The sequence below is a fragment of the Mytilus californianus genome, unplaced genomic scaffold, assembly GCF_021869535.1.
Source record: "Mytilus californianus isolate M0D057914Y unplaced genomic scaffold, xbMytCali1.0.p SCAF_8, whole genome shotgun sequence".
Lineage (NCBI taxonomy): Eukaryota > Metazoa > Mollusca > Bivalvia > Mytilida > Mytilidae > Mytilus > Mytilus californianus.
In genome coordinates, this window is record NW_026262734.1 from 39,579,563 (window position 1) to 39,594,291 (window position 14,729).

The following is a 14,729-nucleotide window of genomic DNA, read 5'->3' on the forward strand; positions in this document are numbered from 1 at the left end:
TGCTCATTGTTGAAGGCCATACCTTACCTATTTTTGCTTAAATCCAAGTTATTTGGAATCTGTTGGACAGTTGTCTCACTGGAAATCATATCACATCTCCTTATCTTATATGAATGTTCCTTTAATATAACTATATTAAGGAACGTTCATGTTGTCTTTTTCAAAATTATTTTTTTCTTTTTTTCTCCATTTTGTTCAGCTTTACAACAGACGGGAGTACCAACGGTTTATTTGGTTTTAAAATGTGGTAGTTCCTGAACTTCTCTAACCAGCAGTTAAACCCATGCTAAAGAGGGGCTTACGTTTGACTGCAAGTGCGGGATGTATAAATACACAGCCACGTTCGATCGAAAAGGGGACTTGTAGGGAGATTGTCACGCTCTCTGTGCGCTTAAAAACCCTTACAACAACTCGTTGGGGTATATATAGGTAGAATATTGCATGACAAAACTTCTGCCCCTATTCAACATACTCTGATTTCTAATGGCAGACGAATATTCCAGTCAACCAACTTTTCAGAATATACCTACTGGAGTTATTGTTAATTTGTTCTCGACGTCCTTAATATGCATGAAATATTTGCCGCTGGGAAAAATAATCAATCATTCCAAAACGTGGGCATACTATCTTCGTATTCCGTTACCAGTCCGTCCTTAGGTAAATCAATATATAATCAAATTTTGCAACTGAACAACTAGGTGCGCTTCCATAAGGGATATCTTGATTTTCAAACAGAAGTTGATAGTGGGGGTCGACTCAAAAGAAAAATAAACGACAAAAGAGATGTCTCCATTTTCCCACTGTGAACTTTCCATTTTTTATGTACAAAGATTACGACAGCACCTGCATATGGTGGATGGATGGATGGCTGATGTCCAGTGGCAAATTAAATGCAATTTCAGAGCGAAAACATGATTATGTGATATGAATTATAAACCCTGCTTTGTTCAGACCGACCCGCTGCGCCAGATTTGTAACGTTTTAGTTCACAAGGTTACAGTCCACATATGAAGTATATCTGACAGTTGATTATAAAATTATGAGCATGGTATCTTTGATGAGTTTTTTTATATGATATTCCAGGTCCTGTTTTTCCGATGAGGATGTCATTGGGGGTTGCTGCCTTCAAGAAAGCCATTGGATCAAAGGTTCTTCATTGTAAAACTGAAGTAATTTTCAACAGTTGCACAGTCGCCATCTTAAATTGGATGATCGTTATAGAATATCAGTAATACAGATGACCACGAACTTGGTCCATTTGGTAATTATTTCTATGCAGTTTTATCTTTTAAACCGTATAGTATACGTTCTTGCAAAATCATCAAATATTCAATACAGCTCTCGAACATTCAATTTAGATTTAACGAACTCTTTATAAAGAACCAGATTTAATTCTGTTAACTATGCAGTTTGATGAGAGTACACGTACTTCATCATTAAGAAGACAATTTTATTACTTTAATTGAAATTTTAAAGTTGACATTTGAGAATTATAAAATGTAATATAATTTTGATGAAGTTTAGGAGTGCTCGGAATCCAATTATCCAGTGTATCAAAATGCCTCAAAATATTTATATAACCTATCAGAGATATTTGAAGCCTATGAGGCTATTAGCAGTTCAAAGTGAGCATCAAATATCAAATACGTATTAGTTTATAAATCAATGGCATAGTATTTGTCTTGTAGCCTTATATTGCGAATTTGACATCAAATATCAACATAAACGTTTAATTGTCTCTGGTGCTAATAATATGGGTCTGATGAAAAAAAGCAATGTCACGGACTATCCATTATAGATTATTCGACTCATACATATATTTATGTCGAAAAGCCATATCATGTACCTTATGGGGGAAAATCGGTAATTTTGTCTGTCCCATTAGTCATTAAAAGTTCTTTTGATGCCAATTTTATGAAATGAATGAATTTACCGGACGAATAAATTATCGGACTTGACTGTATATATGTGTACATTGCTAGTTTGTAGTATTCTCTAGTAATGTTAGCCTTTTTTATTAGATCAGTGATTACTAACTAAAAGTTAATGTAAATTTCCACCCAGCTTATTATCAGAAAGACTGATCCGTCACCTCTTATATATACATTCTTAAAACGCGTATGTTTTTACAGAACTGAATGTCAATATCGGGCATGAAGTTGTGCTGGAGTAGTTTTAATTAAAAGACTAAACACCAAAGTATATCAAGATTTAGAACAGGATCTGCGTACCCTTCCGGAGCACATTAAATATACCCTGGTTATTGATGGGATTTGTGTTGCTCAGTCTTATGTTTTCTACGTTGTGTTTTGTAGACAGTTATTTGTCTTTTCGTCGTTTGTCTTCTGTTTTGCCATGGCGTTCTCAGTTTGTCTTCTGTTTTGCCATGGCGTTGTCAGTTTGTCTTCTGTTTTGCCATGGCGTTGTCAGTTTGTCTTCTGTTTTGCCATGGCATTGTCAGTTTGTCTTCTGTTTTGCTATGGCGTTGTCACATGGCGTTCTCAGTTTGTCTTCTGTTTTGCCATGGCATTGTCAGTTTGTCTTCTGTTTTGCCATGGCGTTGTCAGTTTGTCTTCTGTTTTGCCATGGCATTGTCAGTTTGTCTTCTGTTTTGCCATGGCATTGTCAGTTTGTCTTATATAAGTTTGAATATCTCTTTGGTATCTGCTGCTACTCTTATAAATCAGTTAAAATCTAAGATATAATTCATACATATTATTGTTTTCAACATGTTCAATTCAGAGAGTGTCTTAAATCTCGCACTATGAATGTTATAGACATATCCACGAAATTGGAATTCTAGTATACTGCCCTGTTCAAAGATTAAGAATACTTGCCGTTCAGGTGATATTTGGAAACAGGTATGCATTTGTAGAAAACACTTTCTGTTTCCGCAAAATTGTAAGGACCAACCGTTTAGTTACACTAAACTTGCGTCTTGCGGATTTGATGTAGCGTCGTTTATCAGAGAATGAGACATCTCTGCCGTTTAAAATAGATTTTAAAAGTGATTATTTACTCATACTCACCATCTACTTAAAACAGCAGTCTCTTTTGTAATTCATGATATTTGCTTGGCTACACGAGAACACAGTCAAAATAGTCAAAACATATAACTTATTAAGGCGGTTCTCACCCTTGCAACATACGGGTATCTGAGGACACCTTTGTTTAATATATGTCAGAGCCAAATAGATAAAGGACAGGGAACCTGTCTAGCCGATAGATATGTTTTACATTTTGCTGTTTGCTTTATAATATGTGTTTATTCTGTTTAGTGTTTGATTGTTTAGTCCTTTTCTGTTATGTGTGTTTGTTGTTTATTTGGTTTGGGTAATGAGGGCTATCCAATGGATTTAAAACAGGTTAACTTTTATGATACGGCGATTGTTTTTATCTAATCCAATACCTCTGTAACATTTCAATTTTTTACTATATTATTTCAAATACAAGGAAGTCCTAGCATGACACTCTTTCATGGATTATTATTTGCTTTGTATTTAAAACTCAGTTGAATGCAAAAAAGGTTTGAATAAAAGAGGATTATTAGTATGTTAATATCGTGCAAGAATACTAGAAGTTGTGGATGTTAATATCATACTTAGGTTAATGCGTTTCATTAAAAAAAAATAAGTTGATATCTCACTTAACAATAAATTATTCAAAATGTTATATAATTTAACAATCTATAATTTTACACCATCCCATACTTTCTGTAAAGATGTCAACATCTATAAATAGTCATTAAATATGCCGTATAGGATTTATTGAATTTTAAAGTCAAGCGTTATAAGATTAATAATCAAACTTTCAGGAATATTTTTTAATATTATTTAAATTGATAAAATCTATATTTACCTCATAGAATGAACTACATTTAAACTTCAAGAACACTGATTTTGAGCCGCTAATACCATTGGCCAGAATCATATGATACCATTAAAGACATATAATACCATGATGGTGTTAGTCCCATGGTATTCATATATCCCTTCATTCAAACATGTTTCAATTCTAATACTTCGAATGAGCATATATCAATGCTTTGAGACCTTTCGTCAGAGTATATTATTATGCAGACTTATTTTCTTGAATGTCTCTTTGTGAACAAACAGTGAAATAACTCTACAGGAGATCAATATTTGTGTTTTGTGGGAATGTCTCTGCAAGGTATTCAGCCTTGACCTCAAACAGCATGTACCTGATACAGCAGGTAACTCATAATAGGAATTTCATGCGTAAAAAAAATATAAATACTAAACCTCATTAGGTTGACGAAATTCTGGTAGTTGATTACCGTAGAGCAAATTTTAACAATATGAGATTTGAAAATGTAAAGGGACAATACAAGAGAGATTTTTTTTGTTATATAAATCATGTCAGTGCCGAAGCACCGACTACCGAGCTTATGATACCCCGGGGACTAACAATCCACCATCAGTGGCATCGACCAAGTGCTAGCAAATGTAAATAACACTTTATAAATTTCGTACCTTTGAAGCGCTTACCTCCATCACGAACGCTTGAACCTAAATATTTGAAAGTCAGGATGCGTATAAATACGTAGAAACGGTAGGAGCAATATGACCAAAATGACCTATTAGAGTATTTAAGAAGTTTCGGGATCCAAAAAAAAAACTGAAAGAATGTAATTTTCACCATACACAGATAACCCAAAGTAATATTATACAGACATACTGAGCATATTTTATCCTTTTATATAGTCTTTACAGTATATGTTTAGGACTTCAAAGTCTATTGTTAAATGCCTTACTCGTTCATAAAAAAGGTAATGCTTTTTACATATAAAACACACTATGTCTAAGAAAGTTTTATGGACGCACTAATGATTTTGGTATCTGTTATTGAATATCTGTGTCACAGATGACAACGAATACGTTCAATATGTCCCAGCCACCCGACCTCTTTTTCTCATAAATGACTTTAACTTATTTGAATTGCCGACGGTTGCTCTAGTAGAACAGGAATTGTTTATCCCTTCTGTGCACCAGCGTTATCCCCATTTTTGCAGGGTTTATTACTCAGTGAAATCTGTAATTTTTTATATAGTGTTTTGTTGATTGTTTTTTTTTTTTCTCATTTCTTTTGCTCATAGTTTGCCTTTATTTTCTTCCGAGGATTTTATTGTACCCTTTGTATACTCTTTCTTTTTAACCAACGTTATCCAATTTGAGACAATAAATTGCACTCTACGAAAACCACGCCCCTTAGATCACTCTGCACAATAAATCATAGTGCCATTCCAACAAAATACAAATGGGAGTGAGTAGCTGACCTTTAAATCATTTTTGAAGCTTTCTTCTTATATAACTCAGATTACATAAATTAGTAAGTAACGTCCTTCAATAGAATCAATACGAAAATATTGATGTAATGGTGTTTAAAGATACCGAACCCTCTCTACTCTAAACAGAAATTTTGGTACACAGTCGACCTGTTGCAGACATTATTCTTTTCCCTACCTTACAGGATACGCTTACCCTGTCGACGTATATGGTCTCACTCGTTTCCCTACCTTAGAGGATACGCTTACCCTGTCGACGCACATGGTCTCGCTCCTGTGATTCCATCAGTTTTTGTTTGTTACATTGCTTCATCTCTTTTTATTTTTAACCGATTTTTAACCGATTTACGACATTTGAACATCGGTAAACTACTGTCGAACTAATTTACATAACTTAGTTTTCAATGGAAATCAAAATTAACCCCCCATCAAATAAACAAAAATAAAACCTACTTTCGTCCCCGTTTATCAACTGTATAGAACCTACCTTATTGAAACAATATTGAAGATATATATGTCTAGTCTTCTTCTGAATCAAAACCTGATTACTTAAGTAACGTCCCTCAAAAGAATCAATACGAAAAGTTTGATGTTACGGTGTTAAAGATACTGAACTCTCTCTACTTTACATATCCTTTTGGTATCTTTCACATATCTTATTCAAATATATGCATGATATATCTGTCACTAAAAGTAATGTAAACAATAATCAAACAATTAATCAATCATTCACTCAACCTACTTAATCAGAAATATACTGGTATAATGAACAACCTTACTTCATGGATGTGAAATGAAAATCATCTGCATTCAACTTTAATAAAGATTCCAACTTTTACACCCTGATATACCTTTTCAAAACATTAATAAATTGTAAATGAGGAATGTGTCAAAGAGACAATAAACAGCTGCACCATGAGCGCATGATACGCCCTTCGTCTTGTGTGTGAATTTTTATGCAATAATCATAAATAGTTTCTGACATACGGGGTGACATGCGAAAACCCCCGTTTTTTTTTAACAAAAAACTCAATATCTCTAAAATAAAATTTTGAATCAAAAACAAAAAGTATACAGATCTTTAGATTAATATAACTAAGAAGTGTGTAAAATTTTAAGCAATAATCATAAATCGTTTTTGAGATACGGCGCAACATGTGAAAACCCCCCTTTTAAAAACAAAAAAATCAATATCTCTAAAATTAAATTTTGAATCAAAACCAAAAAGTATACAGATCTTTAAATTAATATAACTAAGAAGTGTGTAAAATTTTAAGCAATAATCATAAATCGTTTTTGAGATACGGCACGATATGTGAAAAACCCCTCCCCCTTTTTTTACAAAATACTCAATAACTCAAAAATAAAATTTTGAATCATCACCAAAAAGTATACAGATCTTAAGATTAATATAAATAAGAAGTGTGTAAAGTTTTAAGCAATAATCATAAATTGTTTTTGAGATACGGCACGACATGTGAAAAAACACACACCTGTTTAAGTTACTAAGTCCCGTAACTCAAAAAGTTTTAATCTTATTTTCACCAAAAAGTATACAGATCATTTGACCATCATAAGAAACAACTATTTTAAGTTTCATGAAATTTGGATATGTCATTCTCAATTTACAGTGCAACATGTTTACGCCGGACAGACAGACGGACAGATGGATAGATGGACAGACGACATTTGTATACCATAAAACGTCCCGTAAAAATTTTGACGGGCATATAAAAACCGGAAAAAAAAGCAGAAAACAGCCCAAGGCTAGCAATGGGTCTTCAACACAGCGAGAACATTCTGCACCCGGATGCGGGCCTCAGATGGCCCCAAAACAATGATGTATACTAGTTCAGATAATGCATCTTAAGTATGTGAATTTGATAAAAGAAAAAGGTAGTGTATGCAATGAACAAACTGAACTTATACATAAACTTAGACAATCACGGCTACATACAAACAAGAGAAATAAACAATCTAAATATTTATTAAAGGCCTAAAATACTTTTCATACATAACATCCCTAAAGACAATTCTTTTTAAGTTTCAACAATTTGTTTAATTCATGTCAGAATAATTAAAAAAAAAAATATATGACAAACCAACATCTCAAATGATGTTCCTAACTATGTAATAAATTCAAGCACCTGAAATAAATATATAAAAAAGAAACAAAAAACAAAGATGTTGTTAATAAAAAGAGAAAAAAGTAAACAAATCAGTTTTTAATAATACTATGGCACTTTTGTCCTATAAAATAATAAAACCTTTTTTATCAGTTCTGCTGATGGTTTTTGTTTTCACTCTTAAAAATGCATTTAAAAGTCTTTACAAAACTTCCTTAATAGTATAATCGAAGAGTCCTTAATGGTATAATCGAAGACAATATTGAATGATGATGCCCCACTTGCATATAATGTTATAAAGGGACAAAACTCAATAACGGCAAAAGTGACGCCACCCAAATTCCAACTTGATCTTAGTTTTGTGTATATTAAGTTTAATAACATTTGGTTTTTGGCAAACGTAAGTTAGAGAATGGAAACGAAAAGTCAACAATTTGAATAATAATGAATATACTCGTTATATCAAACTTTACACTGTATCTATGAATTAATGTATTTTCACGTGATTTGATACATTTGATAATATGGTTAATGTAGATATAAAACTAAATAAAATGCTTCGCTGAGCGCAGCCTGATATGACCGCAGAGGTCGAACCATGAACAGTTGGGGCAAATTTGGACACAATATTCAAGCTTGATACTGTCTGCATTTGAATTGTGATCACATTTTTGACATAATATAGGTTTCTGACACAAAATAAATGTGGTCAAAGATCTTATATATCCATTGCGCAATACTGTGCAATTGAAGATTTCTTCTTGAAACTTTTCAAAAATTCAAAATTTTAAAAATTTTGAAAAAAAAATATGAATTCCTTAAAAAAATTGGGAAAAAAATCCCCCCCCCCCCCTACTTTTTGAAACCTCCCTTGGAGCAATGACCCCAAAACTCGATCCTAGCCTTTCCTTTGTAGTATGGAACCTTATAGTACAATTTCAGAGAGATCCATTCACTTACACACAAGTTATTGTCTGGAAACTTGAAAAATGCGTTTTTGGCCCTTTTTTGGCCCCTAATTCCTACATGTTTGGGGCAATTAACCCCAAACTCAATCCCAGCCTTCCCTTTGTTATATGGAACCTTGTGGTACAATGTCAGAGAGATCCATACACTTACACACAAGAAATGGTCTGGAAACTAGAAAAATGCTTGTTTTTGGTCCCTTTTTGGCTCTTAATTCCTAAACTGTTAGCCCCCATAACCCCTAAAATGAATCCCAACCTTCTACTTGTGGTATTAAACATTGTGGTACAATTTCAGAGCAATCGAAATACTTATACACAAGTTATTATCCTGAAACTAGAAAAATGCTTGTTTTGGGCCCCTTTTTGGGCCCCTAATTCCTAAACGGTTGGGACCATCATCTCCAAATTCAATCCCAACCTTCCTTTTGTGGTATTGAAACTTCTTTAAAACTTTCATAGAGATCCATTCACTTAAACTAAAGTTATTGTCCGGAAACCAATGTGTATTCAGACGATGACGCAGACGACGACATCATACCATTATACGATCCCAAATAATTTTAATAAAAATAAACTTGCATGTATAAATAATGTATACAATTTAAATAAGCAAAAGTTAAATTATTTCAATACATTTATTCTACAGGAAAATAGAATTTCACATAAACAAAAAGTCACAACTAATTGTTTACAATTGTTTGAATATATAAAAGAAAGTTTCTTTTTATAAGATAAATTCATTTTACAGTTTAGAAAATTGTTCATAAGTCTAGATAAATGTATATTTTTCAAATCTTAGTCATATAAAGAATATATATATTGGCACCATAACTCAAGTTTAGTACCAAGCTACTTTGACAGAATGGTTTCTTCACAATTATTATATCATTAAATTTGGTTTAGAAAGATATTTTATGATAAAAGTTCAAGAAAAATACAAAAACTTTTTTTTTTTAAATACATGTAAGTAATAATTTTGCTATTCATAGACCAAATTATTTTTGTCCATATTTTTGCCTGTGACTTTTTGTTATGTGACTTTCTGTCCTATAGTCATTCTTAATCACAGCCTTATAATACAAGTACGAGTATAATGTTATTTTGAAAAAGATATCTGTCATAAAAGAAAGAGAAAAAATAACAAAATCTTTATATCATAAAATATAGAAATTTAAAATTATGCCTTTCAAATGATAAACTATATCTATCATATTATATACTGATAACATTGAGCTACTGTCTGACCAGTATTTATAGTTTGTTAAAACAAGTTAGAATATACTAAATCAGATAAAAATTCAGGTTTTTTTTTCAGTCACTTTTCATGTCTAATGCCTGTTTGTAGTTTTGGTAGCCATCTTGATAAGATTAGCAAATATGCCCTCTTATGAAATCCAGAAGATGAAATATTAAAAATATAAATGCATGAACATTTTTCATAAAAATGCATACTGTGTATGTCAGTTAAACAATACGTCATGTAAAATGCTACATAATGGTTAATATAATGTTTAAAACATCTCAAAGTTTAAATAATTAATATAATAGAAAAAGAAAAAAAACTACTACATAACATCATACATGTAACGTTCACACATTTGCTTCTTAGGTCCAAATTCAGTCATTTAAGTCATCTCAACGAACATTTTCAACTTGTCTAAAACACGAAATCTTTTTAAAACTTGATAATGTGAATAAATTAAAAAAATTACCAATAATCAAAACTATTAAATTATTCCAAAATGTTATAAAACTGAATATGTCCCCACATATATTAACTTATGAATATATATCATCAGTATTGTTATAATTATCATCAATTGTTCTTCTTAGATCTGATAACTAATCTAACTTTATATTTTGACAATTTGTTACAATGTAATGATACAAAACTTTACACAAGACAAACAACATACACATATAATTCTTTCTGAATCCTGATTTCATGTCTTTCATTGACTCATCGCTAAATTTGTTACAAAACGCTTAGCGTCCTAAATTTTCATATTTGATAAAAAAACATCCATGGGAACACTGAACAGTAAAGGCTACAGATAACATAATCTGATACAACATAGTTCTATGTAACATTTGAAATGTATTTTGATGAGTATTTGGCAACTTTGTATAGAACAGATATTGAATAATTAACATTACATGAGGTATCATATTAGCACCGATTCAAAAATCATCTTAACAATCAAATATGTTCAAAATTTGCAATATGTTTGCATGAAAGACAACAATTGCATATAACTTGTACACTTTTATGCAAATCCGTATCAAATTGCACTTATTAACTAACTAAAATTAAAAAAAATATAACTTTGAAAATCACATAAGTATTACTAACAACAATTTAATGAAAATATGATATTTAAACTGAATGCTTGAAATAAGCTGCAGATTAAAGCATATCATTGGATTTTCCCTTTCATAACTATATTTACTGACTGCGAGATTTATATCATATATATGTAGAAACTATTGTCGCAAATGCACACTAGGCCGATCATTCTAGCTGTAAACCAGTTCAAGATTTCGAAAATGTATACAAATTTATCAAATTGTAATTTTGCAAATCATGAACACGTAATACTACATACAAGATACTTCATGATTTACCTATTTTCCGTCTATAACTTTAGTCATCTAACTCATATCTAATTGTATCTAATAATGCCAAAACAAGAACATATTCCTTATTAGAGTTATATACAAGAAATAACAAATTCATGATTAAAAATGAATATCAATACTGTATTATAATGCCTACTGGCAATTACTAAAAAATTTAAAAACTATAACAAAGTCATATTTCACTTACTCAATATAATCAAAAGACTAGTTTAAAATATTATATATCCCACATAAAATTAACATGGCCTTTTCCAAATCTGCACCATTATTGCATGCTGCCGTCTAAGGAACTCCTATGGCTACTTCGTCCTGGGGAATTTCTACTGTCTCCTTGAATGGATCCTTGTGATGGAATTTTATCCATATGAGGAATCTTCTCTCCAAGAAGAAATTTTTCAACCTTGTCAACACATGCATCCTGGTAGTCATGAACCCACCTGCAGTATGTAAAATATTTGGATTAAAATTTATTATCACACATGAACATACATATAAAAAGTAAAATAGCAAAAATACCGAACTCCAATGAAAATTCAAAACAGAAAGTAAATAAATAATATGATTATGAAATATTTATAATTTTTCATGTTTATTGAAATTCTGCTAAATCCTAGTATACTAATTTGATATATCGTAATTTCGTAAAATGTCTGCAATGGTCACACATTGCTACACTTTCTTTAATCAAATTTCCCTTCTTAACCACACAGAGAAAACCAAACATAAGTGACAGAATATCTGAAGAGAACAACGAAAAGCACCTGCTTTATATTGGATGAACTATTTTGGTTTTCCTATTCAACCGTGCATTCTATACAGGCACATTGTGATTGTTTCAATAAAAAACATCTTTTATTAGAATCTTTTGACATAACGGAAATGTTATAATATTTTCGTTCGGATGTTTTTCTTTACTGTTTACGTAAAGACAAGATGAGTTGGGTCTAACAAATTTGCTACTATTTTCAAACCACACAATGAATATCGCCGTAATTTGGAGAAAGTCCTACACGGGAATCAATGTCGTTATTTGTACTTGCAGATTGTTTACGCTTTAAAATAACAGAATCAACATTGCTTCGTAAGCTTAGCGGTGACCTAAATAATGAATCAGTAGTACAAAAACAGCTTTTTTGTATTAGGTACTGTTTTTATTTTGGTTCTTGTGAAAAAACCTAGAGATACTTTTATAGCTTAAACAATATTGCCAAAAAACAAAATTTACCCCCAATGTTTTCTCTCCCTCCATACCTAAGGGACATCATCAAATTAACTTTGGTAATGACTTGGTGTATGGTACAAAAGGTTTTATTGTACCAAAACATTAACCAAAGAGTTTAGTCTTGAATCATTTTTAATTTTAGTTTCCTGTGTATAATTTGGAGTTTAGTATGACGTCCATTATCACTGAACTAGTATACATATTTGTTTAGGGGCCAGCTGAAGGACGCCTCCGGGTGCGGGAGTTTCTCGCTGCATTGAAGACCCATTGGTGGCCTTCGGCTGTTGTCTGCTCTATGGTCGGGTCGTTGTCTCTTTGACACATTCCCCATTTCCATTCTCAATTTTAGTATATTAAATACTACTCTAAAGCCCTGTTCTATAACAAAAAGATCATAAGGGGTTCCGCTGAACCCTGTGTCTCGCCTACAATTGCTGCTATCAGTGTAAAAGTGTAATGTTGACTTTAGAAATGAGTCCATTTATCAGTAAAATACAAAATTTTATAAATTTTCAAACATTTTCTTTAGATGCTATTTCATGATCTTGAAGATTAGCTTCTGTTCAAGTTTCATAACAATCCATGAAGGTTTAAAAATTTATCATGTCAAAAAGTTTAATCCCAGACTGTTTGTAAATGTTAACTGTAAATAACTAAGTCCATCTATCAGAAAAATACTGAAAAGGAAAAAAAAAATATATTTTCAAAAGTTTGCTTCAGACATTATCTGATAATCATAAAAAAGCTTGTGCCAAATTTTCATAAAATTCTATGAAGGTTTGATCAAGAAATTGATGTGAAACAAACTTTAACTTCAGACTGTATCTATTTGTTAATTGCAAAAAAAATAAATTGCTTTAAATAAAATATTTGAAGAAGTTTTCTTTTTAATTTCTGAAATCTGAAATGAGAAAAAATTGTCCCTCCTCACAATTTCTTTTTTACTCCCCCTCTTTTTCCAAAAAAAAAATTATTTCCCTCAAGATATGGTCATAATCTCAATTCAAATTTCCAATGGAGTTTGCAACCATAATTACCCATTTAAATACATCATAAAAGTCTTAAAATAGAAAATGACATATATAATCATGGCTAAAATTAATATTCCTTAATCAACACTTTTAAATAGTAACTTCTAATCAAAGAGCATGATTGCTCTGAGGGATACAATTGCCATTGTTTTCATTGATATAAGTCAGTAAAATGACAAAGTTCAGGTGTGATTTTGATCCTATATACACCGTTTGACAGTCGGAAAGTACAGATTATGCAACAGTTAACAGGCTATTGGGATCGGGCCTGGAATGTCGTAATTTTCAATCAACACCATTGTCCTATATTAGTAAGATTTCGCGTGCAGTGCGTCGATTGAGCATGCACGACAGCGTATAAGATAAAGATCGAAAACGTTCTCCGAAATTTGACTATTTTCTCAAATATTGGCATTTTCTGTGGAAAAACAAGTGTTTCAAAGACAAATTTAGGAAGAACAAAACACTAGATTTATACAGGATATCACAAATATTACCGACTTTGTATGGTTTTAGAGGATTTTGGGGCTCAATGAAATAAGTCTCTTCCTTTAGTAGTATAGATTCCTTCTAAATGTTATCAATCCCACATACTAAATGTCAAAAATATACATTTGTACAAGTACACAAAAGTCAATCGGTTCTTTCTTTGGGTTTAGGATTCATATGGCCTAAAATGTTAAAATCCTAGACGTCTTCCAAAATTGCACACATTTAAATGATGATCGCGGGCAAGATTGTAAATTCTATCATTAATGAAAAGCTTTTTGGAAAACGGTATCTCAATTTAACAAAAAATCTAATGGATTAAACTAAACCCTGTTTTTTATGTTCTTCAACTTTCAACTTTGTATTTGATTCGATTCATGTGCACTGATGAGTTTTATGTAGCATTTCTAGCGTACCAAATTATAAGTTCCATATATTTTTTTGTACATGAGATTTTGCTACTCATGCTTCTGTATCTTCTATCAGTATGAAATAATCAACCTTTTTCTTCTGATGTATTTCTTGATTATGTCCACTGTTCATTTAATACATTTAACATGTTTAAAGACATTTTGATGACTGAGATATAAATACTAGCTATTCATTGATGTCTTGTTAAAAAAAAAGCTATTCATCATGTTCATTGATGTCTAAATTACTTTGCCCCATTACAAATAACTGAGTACATTTTAATTTGTCAGTAAAATACTAAAAAAATTACATTAAAATTTGTTTTTCCTTCAAAATTTTGACCTTTTGATCAAATTTACCCAATCCAGGTAGTACAATAAAATTCCATGAAATTTGGAAAATTCAAATCAATAGAGTGATCGAAGTGATCGTAATATAAAGACTGGATTATTCGGAATGCCCTGTATGACATTATGGCACTTCTTACTGCAAACAAAACATTCTTGTTCAAAACCATCATGCAGTTCAACACCAACG

At 31.5% G+C, this 14,729-nt stretch overlaps 1 protein-coding gene across 2 annotated transcripts in view; it reads right to left on the bottom strand.

Annotated features, from left to right (window-relative positions):
- Positions 1-7,276: 7,276 nt before the first annotated feature.
- The window catches only part of LOC127711193 (NAD(+) hydrolase SARM1-like), a 51,216-nt gene continuing 43,763 nt past the window's right edge, over positions 7,277-14,729 (bottom strand). For both annotated transcript variants that reach the window (XM_052217163.1, XM_052217162.1), the window contains exon 9: positions 7,277-11,476. In XM_052217163.1, coding sequence (XP_052073123.1) covers positions 11,305-11,476 — 172 coding nt within the window. In that variant the 3' untranslated portion in view covers positions 7,277-11,304. The remainder of the gene's footprint in view (positions 11,477-14,729) is intronic.